General features: G+C 47.4%; 1 protein-coding gene across 1 annotated transcript in view; it reads left to right on the top strand.

Moving 5' to 3' along the window:
* NUP210 (nucleoporin 210) overlaps positions 1-21,789 on the top strand; it is a 102,023-nt gene that overhangs the window by 14,723 nt on the left and 65,511 nt on the right. The window contains exons 3-16 of the mRNA XM_069736813.1: positions 2,759-2,890; positions 3,154-3,250; positions 4,237-4,387; positions 4,639-4,771; positions 5,599-5,761; positions 13,194-13,258; positions 14,037-14,143; positions 15,351-15,491; positions 15,619-15,756; positions 15,982-16,137; positions 18,089-18,284; positions 19,060-19,205; positions 19,363-19,584; positions 20,061-20,234. Of these exons, the coding sequence (XP_069592914.1) occupies positions 2,759-2,890; positions 3,154-3,250; positions 4,237-4,387; positions 4,639-4,771; positions 5,599-5,761; positions 13,194-13,258; positions 14,037-14,143; positions 15,351-15,491; positions 15,619-15,756; positions 15,982-16,137; positions 18,089-18,284; positions 19,060-19,205; positions 19,363-19,584; positions 20,061-20,234 (2,021 nt within the window). The remainder of the gene's footprint in view (positions 1-2,758; positions 2,891-3,153; positions 3,251-4,236; positions 4,388-4,638; positions 4,772-5,598; positions 5,762-13,193; positions 13,259-14,036; positions 14,144-15,350; positions 15,492-15,618; positions 15,757-15,981; positions 16,138-18,088; positions 18,285-19,059; positions 19,206-19,362; positions 19,585-20,060; positions 20,235-21,789) is intronic.

The raw sequence follows: 21,789 nt of genomic DNA, 5'->3' as shown, positions 1-21,789 counted from the left end.
CGTCTCCCCATCAATATCCTGGAAATTCGAGCGATCAGACTAGCCTTGTTCAGTTTTCACCATCTCCTGGCAGGTCACCCCATCAGAATCCAGTCCGCCAACGCCACAGCGTACATCAACCGTCAAGGGGGAACCGCAGCAAGACTGCCATGCTCGAAGTGACCCACATCCTCCATTGGGCCGAGAGCAACCATTCGCCCATCTCGGCGGTCCACATACCAGGTGTGGAGAATTGGGCGGCGGACTTCCTCAGTCGCCAGGGGCTCGCCTCGGGCGAGTGATCCCTCCACCCGGAAGTTTTTCAGCAGATGTGTCATCGCTGGGGTACCCCGGATGTGAACCTCATGGCCTCCAGGCTAAACAACAAGGTCCCCCAGTTAATTGCCCGATCCCTCGATCCATGTGCCGTCGGAGCAGATGCCCTGGTCCTGCTGTTGCATCAATTCCGCCTCCCGTACATTTTTTCCCCCTCTTCCCCTGCTACCGAGGGTCATCAAGAAAATCAAGGCAGAAGGGGTACCGGTAATCCTAGTTGCGCCGAACTGGCAGCGCCGGGCATGGTGCGCGGAACTGGTTCAGCTGGTCGCCGACGTCCCCTGGCGGCTTCCAAATCGCATGGATCTTCCCTCACAGGGCCCGATTTACCACCAGAACTGCGGGGCCCTGTCTTTGAATCCAGGATTCTAGCCCAAGCTGGATTCTCCCCTGAGGTATCCTCCAGCATGATTAGTGTTAGGAAGCCCATGTCCATGCGCATTTATCACCATACCTGGCGAATCTTCTTTGCCTGGTGCTATGCCCATGGACAATCTCCTCTGGTATTCTCCATCCCTTCCATATTGGAATTTCTCCAATCAAGCCTAGAGTTGGGTCTAGCACTTAGCTCTCTCAAGGGACAGGTGTCAGCATTGTCAGTCCTGTTGAAAAATTGCCACCAGATTACCAGTTAAGACGTTCATTCAGGGAGTTTCCCATGAGGCGCCTCCCTATAAAATGCCTTTTGATCCATGGGATCTTAATTTGGTCCTTGGAGCTCTTCAGGAGGCCCCTTTCGAACCACTGCAGGACGTCTCTCTGACCTTTTTTTCCTGGAAGATGGTTTTTCTAGTGCTATTACGTCAATCAGGCGTGTCTCTGAGTTGGCGGCTCTTTCCTGCCGACCCCTGTTTCTGACTTTTCACCCAGATAAGGCAGTCTTGAGGACCTCTCCTTCCTTTCTACCCAAAGTCCTTTCCTCCTTCCACCTCAATGAGGAGATTTTTCTGCCTTCATTCTGTCTGGCACCAGTCCATTGCGTTGAGAAAGCTCTGCACACTCTCGATGTGGTTAGGGCCCTTCGACGGTATGTCTCACGGATGGCTCCCTTCCGCAAGTCAGATGTCCTATTCGTAATTCCAGAAGGACAAAGAAAGGGCTTGCCCGCTTCCAATGCTACTCTAGCCAAATGGATTCGATTGACTATTCAGGAATCCTATCGTGTAAGGGGTGCTCCTATCCTGGCAGGGATTAAGGCCCATTCTACTCGGTCGGTGGGCGCCTTTTGGGCCATTCGGCACCAGGCGTCAGCACAACAGGTCTGCAAAGCTGCGACTTGGTCCAGCTTGCATACTTTTACCAAACACTACCACGTTCATTCTCTATCCTCTGCAGACGCCCTTGGCAGGCGCATTCTGCAATCGAATACCCAAAAATGAAAGACCAAACTTATCATATGGTATACTTCCAAAATTACATGAATCCAGAGAAGACTGGAAGTACAAGGCCCAAGAGTAAAATTTAAGATATTTTATTCACAATAAATTAAAATCAGAATTCATCAACATACATAAGGGACTCAAACAAGGCAGAGTGAGCTCCAAGCAATCCAAAATACAAACAATAATCTGCAAAATGCTGATGGCAAATAAAGCCAAATAGTTATATATGTTACATAAAAGTGAATCAGCAGGCTCTAGATTTGTAAAGAGTAAGTTTCATAATGATTGCACAAAAATGCCTATAAAATCAGGAAAATACCATCTGTTAAAGTGCAAGTGCACAGGCTCCAAAATTATATCAGTGCATAGTTAAAGGAGATCAGATAAGGGCCAAAAATGACTTATGGTAAGGAGCAAGTGCGTCATAGCAGAGTAATAGTAGGCACAAAAAGGCCATTCATAAGTGCCAATGTAAATAATAGAAAGGCAGTAACACCATGTTAATTACCTGCGTTAATGTGGATTGCAAGGAGAAGGAAAAACCCCCGACGCGCATTTCGCACGTAGCTTCTTCCTGGGGGTCGTAGCATTCTACAGTCGGCAGTAACTTCGCTCTAAGCCTATGGTACATGGGGTATTAGCAGCTATGTTGCTCCCCACCCAGGGACTGCTTTAGGACGTCTCATGGTCCTGTGTCCCCCAATGAGGCGTAGGAGAAATAGGGATTTTTGTGTACTCACCTTAAAATCCTTTTCTCCGAGCCAATCATTGGGGGACACAGCACCCACCCTATTAGCCTATTGGCTTGTTGTTACTCCATTGGTTTTGACAGTTTTATTGTCTCTTGTTTAAAACTCCTACTGCTCTACTACCGAACTGGTTGTATATTGGCCAGTGAGAAGGTGTATACTGCAGGGGAGGAGTTAATCTTTGTGTTAACTTAGTGTCCTCCTAGTGGCAGCAGCATAACACCCATGGTCCTGTGTCCCCCAATGATTGGCTCAGAGAAATGGATTTTACGGTGAGTGCACAAAAATCACTATTTTTTTCTTGTTCCTTAGACACTGGACAGGTCCTCCGATGTGATGCCATCGTTGACATAGTTCATGACATCCAGATTGTATCGACTACAAGGGAACTTTACCTGGAGGACTCGCCACTGAAACTAAAGATACAAGCACTGGACTCTGAAGGTAAAATATTACACACCTTAATTTCTATACAACCTGGTTATACGCCATTTTATAGACAGTAAATCCACTCCAAAACCTCCCCTCTTTGAGAAGTCCTCCTCCTATCCAGACCAGATTTCCTATGACAGATTCTCAGTTTCATCATATAATATTTTGCATGCCGGTTGTCTGAGAAGACCACCTGTAGAATGCCTATTTATTATACTGCAATTTTATCCGATCCTCCCAGAAGTTTCGCTGTGTAATGTTTTGGTATTTTGCAGGGAATACATTCAGCACTTTGGCTGGCATGGCCTTTGACTGGTCAGTGGTGAAAGATGCCGATGTGGACGGCTACGCCGATTCACACAACACGTTGCGGTAAGCTAAATAGATTTATTAGATATGTGAATTTTGCTAGATTTATCCCGGCAGAATATTTTTTGCTGTAATTTACTTAAAGGAAGCCTCATAAACACAGGGTCATTTCCATGTGATGCATCGGAAAGCAGGGAAAAAAATTCCATGTGTGTTGAAATTGCAAAATAAAAGTGCAATTCTACAAATGTTTTTTTTTTTTATTTTTTTTTGTATTTACCATGTACATTGTATGGTAAAACTGACCTGGCATTATGGTTATCTAGGTCAGTACGAGTACCCAGATACCAAATGTCTGTGGATATTTGTTTTGTTTAAGCAGTGCAGTTAATATTTAAAAATGTGTTAAAAAAAAAAAAAAAAATAGAGAGAGAGAGAGATATTAGAATAATAATACTTTTTTTTTTTTTTATACATATTCTGAGACCCATAACCTTTATCGAGATATGTGGCTGGGTGAGGACTTTTCTTTTTTTTTTTTCTTATATCCCTTAGCCAACATTTTTACTGATACCATTTTGGGGTATATGCAGTGTTTTGATTGCTTCTTATTGCATTTCGTTGCAATATTAAAGCGGCAAAAAAAAGCCCTCATAATTCTGGCATTTTTGATTTTTCTTTTTATTATGATGTTTACAGATCAGATTATTTTATTTTATATTTTGATAGATTGGACTTTTACGAATGCAGCAATAACATTTTTTTTTTTTTTTTAAATGAAGGTGATTTGAACTTTTGTGCGGTTTTGTTTTTCTTTCTGTGTTAGTTCCCTTAGAGGACTTTAAGCTACGATTGTCCAGTTGCTTATGTTATACATAGCAGTGCATGTGCAATCCTATGTGTAGCTAAAATCACGATCTCCTATGAAGGCAGAGCTCTGCCTGCGGCTATTAAAGGCACATGATGGCTGCAAATTTCTTTTTTATAAGCCCCATCTATGAAGGTGGAAATAACCCTTTTAAAATAAAATGTAATCTCTTGATTTTTAGAATTCTTAAATTTTTGGAGTCTACCTACGTGCCACCAGTTTACATTTCTGAGATGGAGAAAGTTGCGAAACAGGGGGACACCGTTCTGGTGTCTGGAATGAAAACTGGGAGCTCCAAACTGCGGGCGAAAATGTTGGAACCAGTGTATGAGGCAAGTGGATTGGTAACTTTGCGAGAGGGGTGTCATTTTGAGTTATTTCTATATTTTATTTTACTTGCTTATATAGCACCATTAATTCAGCATCAGTAGATGTGGGAGGAAACCAGAGAACCTGGAGGAGACCGACGCAAACACGTGGAGAACATACAAACTCCTTGCAGATGTTATATGAATGTGAATTTCCTCGTCAATGTAATCTACAAGGGTTTTTGAAAGTTTTGTGTCCTCATCTTGCATTACAGAATGTGAATCCGGCAGAAGTCCGACTCCTTATTTTAGAAAACATTCTCCTTTATCCGGCATCTGATATCTATTTGCTTGTTGGTTCCTCTATAAAATACAAAGTACAGAAAATCAAACAGGGAAAAATCACAGGTAAGCTTCTCTGATCCAGGACACTGAAATAATTGTCTGTCAGCAGGATTTCACACACCCCAAACTATTTATCTGCACATGTGGCTCTTTCAAAGACAAGTCCAGAAACACCTTTGCATGGCCAGTCCATTCTGCTATCAGCGTTTGCGTTAATATGCAAATGAGGCTGTAGATCAAGGGTAGATCTGAAGCCTCTGTCACTCCAGCTCTATTCCTTGCCCAACATTGCCGCCTCCTGCGGTTAACACATCAAGCTCTGACAGCTGCATTAAAAGTGCATCGGCCTGAGGTCACATCATTCTATGCTCTGATCCCTGCCACGGGACGTCATTGCTGATGCGTTGCTTTGGCAACCAGGAGTCTGATGAAGACCTCCATGCCTTCCATCACAGAGCTTCATTGAAATCCAGTCTGTAGCTGGGCTTCAAAGGAGGCCTTTCTCCTTTTGTTACACGTTATATATACTAGATTCCTTGATAGTGCGTTGATCCAGGGAACTAGTCTGATTGCAGTATGTGGAGTCACGAAGGAATTGAAAAGGATTTTACGGTGAGTACACAAAAATCCCTTTTTTTTCCCCAATGTGGAGCTTACTCTTTGCCACATGTTTTTTTTTGCTTTCCTCTGGATCAACATGTTAGGGCATGTTAGGTTAGGCTATGGGTTGAACTAGATAGACTTCGTCTTCCTTCAACCTTAATAACTATGTTACTATGATTTTTCCTACATACTGCAATCCTGTGTTTTGTTGTTTTTTTGCTCTTGATTACACCTTCATATCTGTAAGCATTGTAAAGGCCTTTTCAATTCTGTTGTTCTCTCTCCAGATTTAGCCATGCCGTCTGATCAATACACTTTCCAGCTCCAGAACCACGTTCCGTCTCACGGGGGCTACAAGGACAGACCTGTAGCCAGGCTGGACCAGGGGACGTCTACTGTGACTGCGTTACAAAAGGGCCAAACCAGCATAGTGCTGCTTCATAAAAATATCCTTGTGCGATGGCTTCCTGCGATTTCCACATTTCAGATGTTTTCGTAGCTCGCCCCATATTATAACTTGTGTCCCCAGGTGGGGGGCGATTGGCAAAGTCCCCGAGGGAGTGGGGTGGGCTCGGCAATGTCCCCGGGGCTCGCCAAAAGAGACAGTATTGTACTGTGTGAGCTACACATGGCGTGTACTGTGTCCGTGTACTGTCCAGGAGTGGGAGCGTGCAGTCAGAGCGAACACAAACAGCTCTTTAAGTGTTTGTACCAGTGGCCGATTATCATGGCAGGCTGCCACCAACCGCACAAACAGATCCTGCCGCCTTTATAGTTTCAGATATTTATGCTGCACATACTTTAGTGCTAGAAACTATTTACAATGCAAAAAAGTAAACCTAAAATTATGGGGGAGTTTTTGATTGTTGGTAATGAGGAAGAATATTAAGTTTACTGCTTTTTTTTTTTGTTAACAAAATTGTTTGCTGCTTTTTTTGTTACAGACCAGTAATAAATTTCCTGTTAAAATTGTTACATTTAATCACATTTGGGCAAGTAGTAGAAAGAAAGAAAGGGGCACTTTTGTCCTCCATGAAATTGGAGCAGCAAGTGCGCAAAACTTACTGGCCTCTCCATTCATTTACTGTGGGACATTTACTGAGCTTGACTGTCGACAGTCCCATAGAGAATGAATGGAGCAATGGTCGAGCACATGCACTGCTGCTCCGTTTTAATGGAGATCAAAGTTCTGCCAGTCGGTCCAGATCCCACCATTCAGTAACTCGTCAACTATTCTGTAGTTAAGTGATAATGTTTCTTCTCTTTAAATTTTTTTAAAGCAGTTGTTTGGTCTGGACTGCTCTGCTTACTTCTCAGATAGCTTGTCTACCAAAAAATGATCTAGTTTAAAGTTGAGTTCTGTTTCTTAAGAGATCTGTCAGCAGGATTGTCATGTAATCTGAGAGCAGAATGATGTAGGGGCAGAGATGCTGATTCCAGCAATATGTCACTTATTGGGCTGCTTGCTGTAGTTTTCATAAAATCCCTGTTCTCTGCTGTAGATCTAGCAGAGCTCAAATGCTGAGCTGTATATAACCCCGCCCACACCACTGATTGGCAACTTCCTTTGTTCACTGTGCAGAAACCACCAATCAGAGGTGGAGGCGGAGTTACACAGATTAGCCTGACTATCTGGTAGGTGAGACCTAGTCCTGCAGTTATAATCTCCTGCTGATAAAATACTGATTGTATGGATTCTACAGCACACAGCCCAATAAGTGACACATCCTTGAAATCAGGCTTTCTCCTTCGCCTCATTGGGGGACACAGGACCATGGGGACACAGGACCATGGGTTATGCTGCTGTCTCTAGGAGGCTGACACTAAGCTGAGACAAAAAAAGGGTTAGCTCCTCCCCTGCAGTATACACCCTCATGCTGGCTTCCAGAGACCCAGTTTAAGCTTAGTGTCCGTAGGAGGCACACTGATTTTTAATCCTCATGGATTTTTTTTTTTTTTCATTTTCAATCTATTCCGGACGAAGGGGGCGACGGATTCTTCTAAGGTCCGATCTCCCCCGAACCAACAACAGGCGAGCACGGGAGTTTCACCTCACCGTATCCTCTCCTGCGACGTGGGAGCCACTGCCTGAGCTTACCTTTTTTGGGCGACGGTTTCTCCCCTAAAAGGGCCCCGATCTCCCCCTTTTTTATACAGACGAGCACTGGTGTTTTACCTCCAGTATCCTCCTCTGCAGCCAGGCCTTTTTATTGCCGGACATCTGCCCTGTCCACCAGGTTCTACCCTCGGCTGTACAGTGGTCCTATCCCCGTGGCGTCCGTGCAGACCACACTGCATCACCAATGCTCTGCGTGACTCAGGTGGTGGACGGTTCCTCTCCACCCCCCATCGGGGGCCGGTGGATAGAGGCTTCCCAACCCCTGCACCGTCCCTATTCCAAGGCACCCTCTCACCTCCAGATCAGGGTAAGTGTCCTGTGGGGGGATTGGGGGGGGTCGCCGGCGGTTCGGAGGGCTCCTCAAACTTCTGGCACATCGGCAGGCTGATACCGCTCATTGGGGGGCGGTGTCCCCGTTTTTTTCGGCTCTTGCGGCCACGCGCCGGGCCGAGGCCGCAAAATTTAGCCCCCGGCTTCGGCCTAGCCGCTGGTCGCCGCCGTTAGGCTCCGCCCACTCACAGCGGCGCCGCCCCCCGGTCCTGGCGCTTCTCGCAGCCGCCGAGATCTCTCTCCTGATCTCGGCGGCCATCTTGGTCCCTCACTACAGCGCCGCAGCTCCTGCCTGTCGCATCTCCGGTGTGTCACAGTGGCCCACGTGCAGCCGGCTTTCACTTCTCAGAGGGGAATTCTTCGCAGTTCGTCTTCCCTGGACAGCGGGACACAGGACCGGGGTAAGGAGACATCGTTAGCTCTCCTCTGCAGCGCCGCCCTCTCAGGCTCGGTTACACTTTATAGACCCTGTGATTTTTTGCATTAGAATCATGTCGCAGTCAAGGTCTAAAAAATCCTCTAAGCTGCATACGATCTTTTTTTCTGCGTGTACCACCTGCCAGGCCCCACTTCCCAGGCCTCAAAGCTCTCCCCTCTGCTCTGCCTGCGATGCCCCATGTGCCCAGGAGCCCTCCACCGTCACCGACTCCGGCGTACCTAGTCCCCCCGCTTTCACAGTCCGTGGATTTTTTAGCTAACGCCATCAAATCCATTCAAAATCCTCCCGGGGAACGAGGCAATCCGTTACAGGTGTTAAGAGATCCCTCCATAGCAGGGGAATCGTCGGCCAGCAGGGGCCACTCTCCTCTTAAAGAGGCACGGTCATCCAGAAAACGGATCCGTACTACCTCTCCTGAGCGTTCACCTCGCCACTCAGACTCTGGCAGCTCCACCTCTCGCTCACCCTCTTTGGGGGCTCGCAGCGTTCAAGACTCTGAACATGAGTCCAAGATATCTTTGGACCCGGAGGCTCCGGAGTTCAGAGCTACGGTTGACTCCCTCATTGTAGCAGTCAATCACGCACTTAAGGTGGATGACGACTCTAATTCCGCTCCGGAACACGCGGTCTCCTTTTCCAGAACCAAACGTTCTCACAAATCTTTTGCCTCTCATCCAGCCTTCCTGGATATAGTCAGGCGTCACAGGGAGCGCCCAGACAAGCGCTTCACAGGTAAGAAGGACTTGGTTTCCAAGTATCCCTTCTCAGCTGATCTCGTGAAAGACTGGACGGATCCCCCTACTGTAGATCCGCCGGTCTCGCGCCTGGCTTCTAAAACTCTTCTTTCAGTCCCGGAGGGCGCTTCAATTAAGAGCCCCACTGAACGCCAGATAGACTCCCTAGCTCGGTCAGTGTACGAAGCCTCTGGCTCTTCCCTGTCTCCCTCCTTCGCCGCGGCTTGGGTGACCAAGGCTATGGTTTCCTGGGCGGATGCTCTAGCGAAATCCATTAATGAGCAGGATCTCCCCTCTGAAATGGCGGACCTAGCTAAGCAGTTAGCCATGGCCAGTGATTATGTGATGTTCGCATCCCTCGACACGGCGAATTGCGCAGCATCGGCGGCTTCCAACGCCATCGCTATTAGAAGGGCTCTTTGGCTCAGAGATTGGCGCGCAGATTCTTCCTCTAAAAAATCCCTGGTCTCTCTCCCTTTTGAAAGCGGGCGTCTTTTCGGCGAAAAGCTTGACCAGCTTATTTCCGACGCCACAGGGGGAAAGAGCAAGTTTCTTCCCCAACAGAGGCCCAAGGCGGCCTTCCAGCGCCAGCCTTACTTTTGTTTTCGGCCTTTTCGTACCAGCTCAGCCTGGTCCAATCCCACCGGTCTTCCCAGATCGGACCGTTCCGCCCGCGCAGACAGAGACGCTCGTCCATCCTTCAGGCCTAATCCTTCCTGGCGCGGGAAACCGAGGCAGCCCAGAACCAGAGGTTCGAGACCCCCCAGATTCCCGTCTCAATGACTTGGGAACGGCGCCAGTCGATACCATCAGAGTAGGCGGACGTCTACTCCTTTTTCAGCAAGCCTGGCTCTCCGTCGTTCACGACGAATGGGTCAGGGATCTGGTATCGTCTGGCTACAAGATAGAGTTCTCCTCTCCTCCTCCAACTCGGTTTTTCCCCTCTCGTCTCCCCAGTTCGGGAGCTCAGTATCGCGCCCTTCTTTGCGCCATCCACTCCCTCCGCCAGAGCGGGGTCATTGTTCCGGTCCCGGAACACGAGAGGTTCAAAGGCTTCTACTCAAACCTCTTCGTCGTGCCAAAGAAGGACGGGAAAGTGCGTCCCATTTTGGATCTGAAGCTCCTGAACAAGTGCGTAAGAGTCCGGCACTTCAGGATGGAATCGCTCAGATCGGTGATCTCTTCCATGGAAAGAGGGGAATTCTTGGCCTCGATAGACATCAAGGATGCCTATCTTCACATCCCGATTTTCCCGCCTCATCAGAGGTTCCTCCGCTTTGCCATTCTGGAGGATCACTTCCAGTTCACGGCCCTACCCTTCGGCCTCGCCACGGCGCCCAGGGTATTCACCAAGGTCATGGCGGCTGTCATGGCCATTCTTCACTCTCGAGGAGTCGTCGTGTTACCGTACTTAGACGACCTCCTCATAAAGGGCCCGTCTTTCCAAGCCTGCGAGTCAAGCGTCCACATTACCCTGGATTCTCTTTCGCGCCTGGGCTGGCTGATCAACTTGGACAAGTCCTCTCCCGTTCCTGCCCATCGGATCTCCTTTCTGGGAATGATCCTGGACACTTCAAGGGGGCTGGTCTTGCTTCCTCGGTCCAAGGCCCAAGCGCTCCAACAGGGGGCCCGTACGCTCTGCCATTCTCGCCCGCGAACCATTCGGTTCGCCATGAAGATCCTGGGAAAGATGGTTGCGGCAATCGAAGCGGTTCCCTTTGCTCAACTCCATCTTCGCCCCTTGCAACAGGCTCTGCTGGACAACTGGGACAGGAGTCTTTTTTTCTCTCGACCACCCTTGTCCCCTGTCCCCAAGGGTCAGACAATCTCTCGTTTGGTGGACCCTGGGCCCATCTCTTCGCCAGGGGAAGTCCTTCCTTCCGATCCGCTGGTTAGTGGTGACCACCGACGCCAGTCTTCTTGGCTGGGGGGCGGTGTTTCTTCACCACTCTGCCCAGGGCCGTTGGACTGTTCGGGAATCCAGACTCCCCATCAACATTCTAGAGATTCGTGCTATCAGACTTGCACTGAGTCACTTCCACGCTCTGCTCGCGGGTCACCCAATACGAGTCCAATCGGACAACGTCACGGCGGTGGCTTACATCAACCACCAGGGGGGTACCCGCAGCAGGGCGGCGATGCGGGAAGTCTCCCTCATCCTTCGTTGGGCCGAAACCAACCACTCCATCATCTCCGCGGTGCACATCCCGGGAGTCGAGAACTGGGCGGCGGACTTCCTGAGCCGCCAGGGTCTTGCCTCGGGGGAGTGGGAACTCCACCCAGAGTTTTTCCAACAGATCTGTCTTCGTTGGGGCACCCCGGACGTGGATCTGATGGCGTCCAGATTGAACGCCAAGGTCCACAACTTCATTGCACGTTCTCGGGATCCCCAGGCCATAGGAGTGGACGCGCTGATTTCTCCGTGGCATCAGTTTCAGCTCCCATACGTGTTCCCTCCCCTTCCCTTACTGCCGAAGGTAATCCGAAAGATCAAGACGGAGGGAGTTCCGGTCATTCTGGTCGCTCCAGACTGGCCTCGTCGCGCGTGGTACGCGGAACTCGTCCAGCTCGTAGCAGACGTTCCCTTGCGGTTGCCAGACCGCCCAGACCTACTTCGCCAAGGACCGATTTACCATCAGAGTTCAGGGGCCCTACGTTTAACGGCGTGGCTGTTGAAACCTGGATTCTAACTCGTGCCGGTTTCTCTCAGCAGGTCATTCCCACCATGTTAAGTGCTCGCAAGGCGTCTTCCGCCTCTATCTACCACCGCGTCTGGAAGACCTTCTCATGGTGCAGGCTCCGAGGGCACCCTCCGCTCGTGTTCTCTATCCCTTGTATCCTGAATTTCCTTCAGTCTGGTCTGGATTCCGGTTTGGCCCTGAGCTCTCTTAAAGGTCAGATCTCAGCCTTATCCGTGCTGTTCCAGTGTAGGATCGCCACCAACCTTCAGGTCAAGACTTTCATTCAGGGAGTCTCCCATGTTGTTCCTCCCTACAGGATGCCGTTGGAGACCTGGGATCTCAACTTGGTCCTGGGGGTTCTCCAGGAACCTCCGTTCGAACCCCTTCAAGACGTTCCGCTCTCTGTCCTCTCTTGGAAGGTCGCCTTCCTGGTAGCGGTGACGTCCATCAGAAGGGTTTCAGAGCTCGCCGCTCTATCCTGCCGGGCACCTTTCCTTGCCTTTCATCAGGACAAGGTAGTCCTACGTCCTTCTCCGGCATTTCTTCCAAAGTTGGTCTCATCTTTCCACCTTAATGAGGACATCATTCTTCCCTCCTTTTGTCCGCAGCCCAAACATAGGGTCGAGAAGGCTCTCCATACTCTGGACGTGGTACGGGCCCTCAGGAGGTACATTTCCAGAACGGCGCACTTCAGAAAATCGGACGCCCTTTTCGTGCTCCCGGTGGGTCACAGAAAGGGTTTGGCTGCGTCTAAATCCACGATAGCCAGATGGATCCGATCTGCTATCCAGGAATCCTATCGGGTCAGGGGCAGTCCTATCCCGGCGGGGCTTAGAGCACACTCCACTCGGTCGATGGGTGCTTCCTGGGCCATCCGGCACCAGGCAACAGCGGAGCAGGTTTGCAAGGCCGCAACGTGGTCCAGCCTGCATACCTTCACAAAGCATTACAATGTTCACATCCAATCCTCTGCGGACGCGGCCCTTGGCAGGTGTATCCTGCAGACGACCATTGCGCATTTGTAGTCAGATGGTACACGGAGTTACTTGGTTGTATTGTTTCCCTCCCAGGGACTGCTTTGGGACGTCCCATGGTCCTGTGTCCCCCAATGAGGCGAAGGAGAAATAGGGATTTTTGTGTGTACTCACCGTAAAATCCTTTTCTCCGAGCCACTCATTGGGGGACACAGCACCCACCCTGGTAGCCTTACGGCTTGTTATCTTTTTTAGTCTTTGACTGTTGTTTGACAGGTTATATTCTAATGTTTTTTGATATATTGTTATTATTATCCTACTGCTTTTGCACTGAACTGGGTCTCTGGAAGCCAGCATGAGGGTGTATACTGCAGGGGAGGAGCTAACCCTTTTTTTGTCTCAGCTTAGTGTCAGCCTCCTAGAGACAGCAGCATAACCCATGGTCCTGTGTCCCCATGGTCCTGTGTCCCCCAATGAGTGGCTCGGAGAAAAGGATTTTACGGTGAGTACACACAAAAATCCCTATTTCTTGCTCTAAATATTTACATTCGCTTGCCATCATTTCTACCTTTTAATTCTATTTTACTTAATGATCTTGTACATATTCGTATGCAAGGTGCTTCCCGGCTGCCAAATGGTACCATCCATGTGGTTGACCCTGGATATTTAGGTAACTATATTTGTCTTCTGTATCATGATGATTGCAATTGTCAGTGCACGTCACTTTTGGGTGAGCACAGATTTGAGAGCAGGGTGGTCATTATCGTGCTTTCAGTCCTATTTAAGGTCAGGAATGGCACATGTAATTTTTCTGGTTTTAACATTGCGTTGATGCATTGTCATTTCTGATGACGATTGCGATCTCTAAAAAGGAATCTTGAGCACTGCAGGAGCTAATATTTCTGCCTTCCTGCTGGCCGGGGCGTGGCGAGCTCCTGTTTAATTGATAGATTGAACCAGCAGCACGGTTGAGTTGCCGGTCCATACTGTCCGCTCTTGGATGGTTCCAACATGGGCAACATAGGAGGAGTGCAGTGGTTCCGAAGCCGGGCGGATACAGCTATCTGCCTAGGACACTGTCCACCAATGGGGGACTACAAAGGTGGCCAGTAACTTGGGCAACGAGCGGTAAGCAATAGAATTAAAGCTCCCTAAGTTCTTGAGAATGGAGAGAAATTCTAATTACTATTTTTTTTAAGTTGCTTTTTGCAAATGCCTTACAATTTTAACCATTTATGATGCTGAGAAATTTATCTTTAACAAATCAGTAGATTTTTGGAATAAGAGAGAACCCAAATACCTGGGAGCTGCCCACCCAAATGCTGGGGAACCTACAAACTCAGTGCAAATATTGGGTCTTGCCAATTTCTAGCTCGGAATCTGTCCTGTGATATATTGTGTTTTGTTTTTTTTTTGTTTGTTTTTACTTTTTTTTTTTCGTTATACAGGTTTTACAGTCTACCCTGGTGACCGGTGGGTTCTCGAAACTGGAGGATATTATGAAATAACCATTGATGTATATGACAAGTCTAGTAACAAGGTCCACTTGTCAGATGTAAGAATCTTAATTATTTACTGCCTTATTTCCCTCCCCTCCTATAAGTTATATTAAAGGCGTATTAAGGTAAGAAGACGTTATGGCCAATCCACGGGATACATGATAACTTCTAGATCCGTGAGGATCCGATCTCTGAGACCACCAGAACTGTTCCTCTGTTATAATGGAGTACTGTGCATGCTTGACTGACACTTTCTTGTCTATGGGACTGCCGGAGACAGCTAATCAAAAGCTTATCATTGATCCTGAGGATAGGCGATAACTTTTTCTTAAGGTACCGTCACACTAAGCGACGCTGCAGCGATACCGACAACGATCCGGATCGCTGCAGCGTCGCTGTTTGGTCGCTGGAGAGCTGTCACACAGACAGCTCTCCAGCGACCAATGATCCCGAGGTCCCCGGTAACCAGGGTAAACATCGGGTTACTAAGCGCAGGGCCGTGCTTAGTAACCCGATGTTTACCATCGTTAAAGTAAAAAAAACAACCACTACATACTTACCTACCGCTGTCTGTCCCCGGCGCTCTGCTTCTCTGCTCTGGCTGTGAGCACAGCGGCCGGAAAGCAGAGCGGTGACGTCACCGCTGTGCTTTCCGGCTGCCCGGCGCTCACAGCCAGAGCAGAGAAGCAGAGCGCCGGCGACAGACAGCGGTAGGTAAGTATGTAGTGGTTGTTTTTTTTACTTTAACGATGGTAAACATCGGGTTACTAAGCACGGCCCTGCGCTTAGTAACCCGATGTTTACCCTGGTTACCAGCGAAGACATCGCTGAGTCGGCGTCACACACGCCGATTCTGCGATGTCAGCGGGAGAGCCAGCGACGAAACAAAGTGCTGGACTTTCTGCCCCGACCAACGATGGCACAGCAGGGGCCTGATCGCTGCTGCCTGTCACACTGGACGATATCGTTAGCCAGGATGCTGCAACGTCACGGATCGCTAGCGAGATCGTCCAGTGTGACGGTACCTTTACCGGAATACCCCCTTTAAGCCCTTTCAGTTGGCTATGGATGTTGGAGGCCGATATATCAGTTGAGTTGCTTTGGCACAAAAAATACATAAATTTGCAAATGTGAACATTCGTGTCCAGAGGCGATGACTGATCAGACACTGTGATAACTGCACCATAACTCTCATGGAAATGACCCAGTTGAGAGGACGTTTCTTGCTTTAACTATTCATTTATTTTAATGATTGATTTTTAGAATATCCGAATTGAAGCGAAGATACCTAAAGAATATTTTGATGTCCTGGACTCATCCCTGAATGGTTCGTACCATCGTGTGAAGGCCTTGAAGAGCGGTCAGACAGTGATTGATGCGGCTCTGACTTGCATGGTTGATGAGGTACGTGGCGCTTGATTTTTTTCTCGTTTCAAATCTAAGGGGTAAAAAAAAAAATCCATACATGCATAAAGAGACGCTGTGTACAATGCAATGTGTACAGAATACCTAAAAGTATCTTCTGTTTTAGGATGGGGGTGTTCATGTGTTGCCAAATCCAGTGCGGAATCAGCAGGAGGTGGAGATCTACACACCAATTACTCTGTCACCCAAAATCCTGACTTTCCCCTGGCAGCCGAGACCTGGAGCCTATCAGTATATAATTCAGGTATTCGCTATTTTTTTTTTTGTAATGGCTAGATATCTCCAAGCCATTCGGATATCTATTGCACAGATGATTACACACGTGGCCAGCGCATTCTTCTAGCCATGTTTTCTACTTTGCCTTTGTTATATCGACGATGTGCGTCGTGTTTAGTTGATTTTATATGAAAAAATACATTACTCTTTAATCCTTTATCCATAACTGATGATTTTTTTTTTTCATTTCAAGGTACAAGGTGGAAGTGGTAACTTCTCTTGGTCCTCATCTAATAATGCCGTGGCCACTGTTACCGTCAAAGGTCTCATGACTACGGGAGACGACATAGGTGTCAGTGTTGTACGGGCTCGAGATGTTCAGAATCCTCTACATTTTGGAGAAATGAAGGTAAAGGGGAAAAAAATAATGGGTCTAATTCTACTCTTCCATAACCTCTGTTCTGTCATCTACTTGCTGGTTTAATTTGAATATCGTTGCTTGATCCGCAATGTGAAAAAATCTAGTGCATCTGGTTTTAGAAGCCATGGACCAGGCTCATGGATGGCGGCATGATGGTGCGCTCGTGGATTGGCCGAGCAATGGTGCGCTCGTGGATTGGCCGTAATGTGATGCGCTCGTGGATTGGCCGAGCAATGGTGCGCTCGTGGATTGGCCGCAATGTGGTGCGCTTGTGGATTGGCCACACAATGGTGCGCTTGTGGATGGGCGGCACGATGGTGCGCTTGTGGATGGGCGGGCACGATAGTGCTCTCGTGGATTGGCCGTACGATGGTGCACTCATGGATTGGCGGCGCAATGGTGCTCGTTGATTGGTGGCGCAATGGTGCGCTTTTGGATTGATGGTGCGCTCGTAGATTGGTGGCACAATGGTGCTTTCTAGCAAAAGAGGGGATGGCACTTCAAGGTTGTGATATGTAAAGTGGGTTCCCAGAATTCTCAGTGGCCCCTCTCTCACAGTGAAAGTGGGTGATCACAAGATCTTGCTCTTTATACAAACTGATTTCTGCCCTGTACTTTACTAAGCTCATGCTACCCTTTGGTAAAGTACATGTCAGTGCATGGAGGGAGTTATGGAGGGCTGTGGGGTTCCGCTCTGTATGACTGGATTGCATAATTCGGAAGTTTGGGTTAGACTTTTGCAAGAAAGTTGGGTTCTTTTGTGGGGGAGAGGTGATATTTGTTACTCATCTGCATTTTTGACAACACCTTTAGTAAAATCACAAATCGCCAGACTTTAAAACTAGCATTGCCTCCTCGAAGGGGTGGACAAGACTAGAGAATTCTGGTGTGTATGGAAAACTGCACGTGCACTAACATTTTGGCTGTCATTAATCAGTGTGTTGGTCGCGTGTAGTCAGTGAGGGAGACGGACAGCACATTGACCTGAAACGCATTCATCTGCACATTCCCTTATTTTGCCGTAAGCGTGGCATAACAAGTAGCTTGCCAGGTTTATGGAAAAAGTGACCAGTATCGTTATGCAGCCGTATCGGTAACAATGCAGACAGTCCTGTTGGTGAATGTAGAGCAAGAAGAGATGTGACATACAAAGGGTTTTGAAAGAAAATAAATCTTCACAAGATTGCGTTGGGATCGCACTTTATTAGATCACCGATGGAGCTACATTCACATGGTTTATAATCCAATACCCACAAATTCGAGCAATCCAGCACACAATGGAACCTCCAGTATAAAATCCTATTCTATTTCCACACATTAAGACATTTCCAGCCAGGATCCCGCACAGCCAAACTACGTGTATCGGATGGCTCCTTCCTGAAGGTAAGACTTCATGTGTTGAAATCTAGAAGGATGATCTACTGGACGCTCCATTGTGTGCTGGATTGCATGCGATCCTGGATGCCGATCGTCCGTGCACAGAACTTGCTGATAAATGGTTCATCTTTTTATATTGTCTTGTTTTTCTATATGATTTTAAGATGGTCCAAATTATTTTAGGGGTCTCTTCCCACAGACCGTCTGGCAGCACTAAACGGCTTCTGATCGGTAAATGTTTACCGATTAGTAGTTGTTTAATTCGGTGCCCGGTGAACGAGCGGCACTGACTGACCAGTAATAGTTCAATGAACAGTGGCGGCCTAAGCCCTGTTTACACAGGACAATGTGCTGCCGAGACATGATAATTTGTGCAGCACATAAGATCATTTCACCTGATGAACAAGCTTTTTGCTCTTAGGAACGCTCGTAGATGATGATCTTTGTGTAAGTTCACCGCTGTATCGAAGAGGTCTTCCTCTGTCACTTACCTGTATTTTATGATTCTTCTCATGGATAGATTTCTTTATGACTCGGTAATTCCTAACCTATTGTAATGTAGGTTTTCGTCATTGAACCCACTGGCATGGAGTTCATCCCTTGTCGGGTTGAGGCCAGACTGGGGAAGCATCTTGAGCTGCCTCTCAGGATATTTGGCCTCTTAAGTGGCGACAACGAAGTGGTGACACTGAGCGACTGCTCGCACTTTGACTTGGTTGTAGAAATGGAGACATCTGGGATATTTAAGATACTGCCAGGTGAGTAAATTATACTATTTTTCTGTCCGATTCTGGAAATCTGTTCATAACCGACTGCGCCTGTGAAAATGGAAGCCTTTATACTGCCAGTGTGTTTTTTTTTTTCCATTAAAGTGGTGTTTCCATACATTTATGGCTTATCAACCAGACGTGTCATAAACGCCTGATAGGTGTGATTCCCAGCTCCGGCATCTTCTCCTATTAATACCTTTATATTTTTAGTATACTATTAATCTGTGAGATAGAAGAACCGCTTTAATGTGAGATTTAAGAACTGATCTTTTATCTTACTGCTCAGGTTAAAGGGGTTGTCCACTACTCAGACAACCCCTTCTCAATTCCTATGTTTCCTCCTTGTGAAATCATAACGCCTATACTGGCCCCCAGTTGCGTTCCATCGGTGTCAGTGCTGGCTCTCCCAGGGCTTGTGTGACATTGTCACGCGAGCCCTGCTGCCTATTAGCGTCCGCTTCACTCTCCTCTCCTACAGACAAATCACATACATCTAGAGGAAGTGAAAGAGCAGCCGCAGCTCTGATCTCCTCCGGATATATTTGATTTGTCCAAAGGCCGGGAGATTGAAGTTAGCGCTGATCCCTGTGGCCAGTGTCGCACACGATCTAGGAGAGCCAGTGCTAATGCCTCCGAAGGGGAGTTAGGTGTAGGGGAAACCTAGGGATTGAGAAGGGGTTGGCGGAGTAGTGTGCAATCCCATTAATGCTTATCATATACAAATGTGATGAAACTCTCTCCTTATTTTCCAATTTTTTTCCAGGAAGACTAAAGCCTGGTATTGACTATTGTAGCGGTATTACAGTCCGTGCTGAAACACCCGGATACACAACTATATTTGTCAGCTACACACATGGCCATGTACATCTAAAGACTAAAATCATTGTGGCTGCCTACCCTCCCCTGAAGGTAACTCCAACGTGCATTCATTAGGACTCCCTTTTTGTGGAGTACAGAAGGACCAGTTCACCTGATCTTGTCTCTAAGGACCTATTGTGGGCATTAATAATCTTGGGGAAAATGAATGCGTATGTGTGTAAACAAATAGTTTTTTCTCTTCTTATAGACTATTGATCCGCCATCAGTAGCACTGGTTACATTGGGTTCCTCTAAAGACATGCTCTTTGAAGGTGGGCCAAAGCCTTGGGTTCTCGAACCTCTGAAATTCTTCAGGAATTTATCTGCAGAAGATGAGGACAGCACCGGTCTGTTCCTTCTTGACACCCCATTAACTCGTAACCATTTCCAGCATTGGATCAGAACTGTTTGCCGAGACCTTGGGGAACAGGTAAGGTTGAGTGTTTACTTGGCTGTTTCTGAAGTTTGAGCATACACGTCTATGGTTTTATGGTATCTATGTGACGTATATCTGGCTACATATATGTCTGGCAGACAACTGCTCCATATGCCACTGTAGAGTTGTAAAACTCGCCCTTACGATACCATTCTTTGTGTGGGCGATATATGCAACTCTATGGTACATCACGCTCCATACACATTCGCGCTCCTGTCGGCCAAGAATTCATGCGTCTCCCAAAGAACAAACGGCGTCAGCACTGTCAATTTCCTGGCAGTATTTTATTTCCATAGTAAAAATAGTCTAAGCGCTGTAATTCAGCATGCCCAATACTTCTATTAAAAGGAAAAGGAGTCCCCAGGCACAATAGATGGTCAGACGGTTCTGCAGACTTTAACCTAATCTGTACCTGCACCTTTTAGACCGACGCATTTCGAGGCATAACTTGGACTTTTCTTTTTCGGTAGATAATTTCACTGTCCATTGGAAATCAGCCCACAGAGACCAACCCGTTTCCAGCAGTGGAGGGTGTTAACGTGAAACTTGCCTGTTCTCCCCCATCACGATTTACTGTGAATCCGGTGTATAAACATTCTCATATGGACCTCATATGTCCCCTGATGCAGCAAGAGAAGCAAGTGGTACGTGATCGATCTTCCTGCATTATATGCTGAATGATGAATTGACAAAATTTGTGCAAAATTTAGTATCTGGTGCCGAGTGTTTCTACTTCATAGGTAGCACATGCATTGGTAAAAATTGTATGGTTTTTAAATGTTTTTGTTTACGGCTTGTTGCCTAGATTACCAGCCACCTCTGCAGTCTACCAGAAGTGGCTGGTCTCAAACACATGGAACATACACTTTAAAGTTTTAATTTAGAGTATTGGATCCAGCCAGCTGAAGTGTTCCAATGCTGCTGAGGCAAAGCTGCTGAGCATAGGATGATTTGTGGATGAATCCCATCGCTGCACAATAGTATACCTGATCCAAATCCAGACAAGAGATAATAGCGGTTTTCTTTATTCTGTTGATGCGTTTGGAAGTACTACAGACTTCATCAGGCCATATAAAACATGGTACTGTAGTAATTCGAAACATCCGCCTGATTAAAGAAAACCACTATTACAACTTGTCTGGATTTGGATCTATTATACTGTTGATCATCCACAGATCCTCCTTATCTGTATTTCCTCTATCTGATGACCTGTTGAACTTGCAGCAACTTGATCTATATGTCATGAAAATGTTGTGTATACAGAACTAAACCAGGTTAGCATAACCTTTTTTTAAACACTTTTAGCTCTCCCAGATTAGACCTTATTGCGCTGTTTTTCCTCCTAGTTCTCTAAATTTCCGCTAGAAGCGCGGGAGAGCACACTTCCAGGCTAGTAACAGAACCATGTTGCTGGTCCAAACTGAAAAGCAGGAGGCAGAGGAGCACCATGCTCCTGAGCAAACATCACATAACCTCTTTAAAGGGGTATTCACATCTCCAACATCCTGTCCCAATATATAGTAGGTGTAATAATAGCGAATGCCTCCTGTGAAGAACATTGGAGATCTAATTTGTCAATCATTTGTATCCTATTTGACATGGGATTATAAAACTCCCTTCCCATGTGCAGCTGTAACAGGACACCTACCTCAACAGAGGGTCAAGCCTCAAAAGGCTGTTAGTGACAGATCTCGCACCTTGAGCCAGCTAAGCTCCAAACCAAAGATTTGCTTGCAAAATGAATACCATGCAGTCTAACCGCTTTGTTGAGTCAGCTATGAGTTCATAAGGAGAATATGGATTTATCATACATCCTTGTTACACACTGGTTACATTTTCAAGGTCTCTGGACCGGACCGAACACCTTCGAGTCTCGATTTTGTTTTAGCACCACACAATAAGAAATGCGTGAAATGGGTAGAAGGAGCCAGGTAGAAAAGCTGTGTTTGGTCTCAGCGTATAGCAGGGGCCAGGCTGGATCCGATGGCACCAAAACCGCTTTCCTAAGACCATCCATTAAGGAGTTATGACCCATCTTAGGTTTTGGAGTTTTTAGCTGCCAGAGGCAAGGGGTGGTGGTTTCGGTTCAGCCCACAGGACAGGAGGGAGTGTCCCAAAGGGGATAAAGGCTAGTGTAAGGCCATGTGGCACCTCAGTCTGTTATGCTTGCAGTTCACCCAGAAAATGGGGGCCATGTCG

The sequence above is a fragment of the Ranitomeya imitator genome, chromosome 8 (assembly GCF_032444005.1).
Source record: "Ranitomeya imitator isolate aRanImi1 chromosome 8, aRanImi1.pri, whole genome shotgun sequence".
NCBI classification, from domain to species: Eukaryota; Metazoa; Chordata; class Amphibia; order Anura; family Dendrobatidae; genus Ranitomeya; species Ranitomeya imitator.
This window is presented reverse-complemented; position numbering and strand designations above follow the sequence as displayed.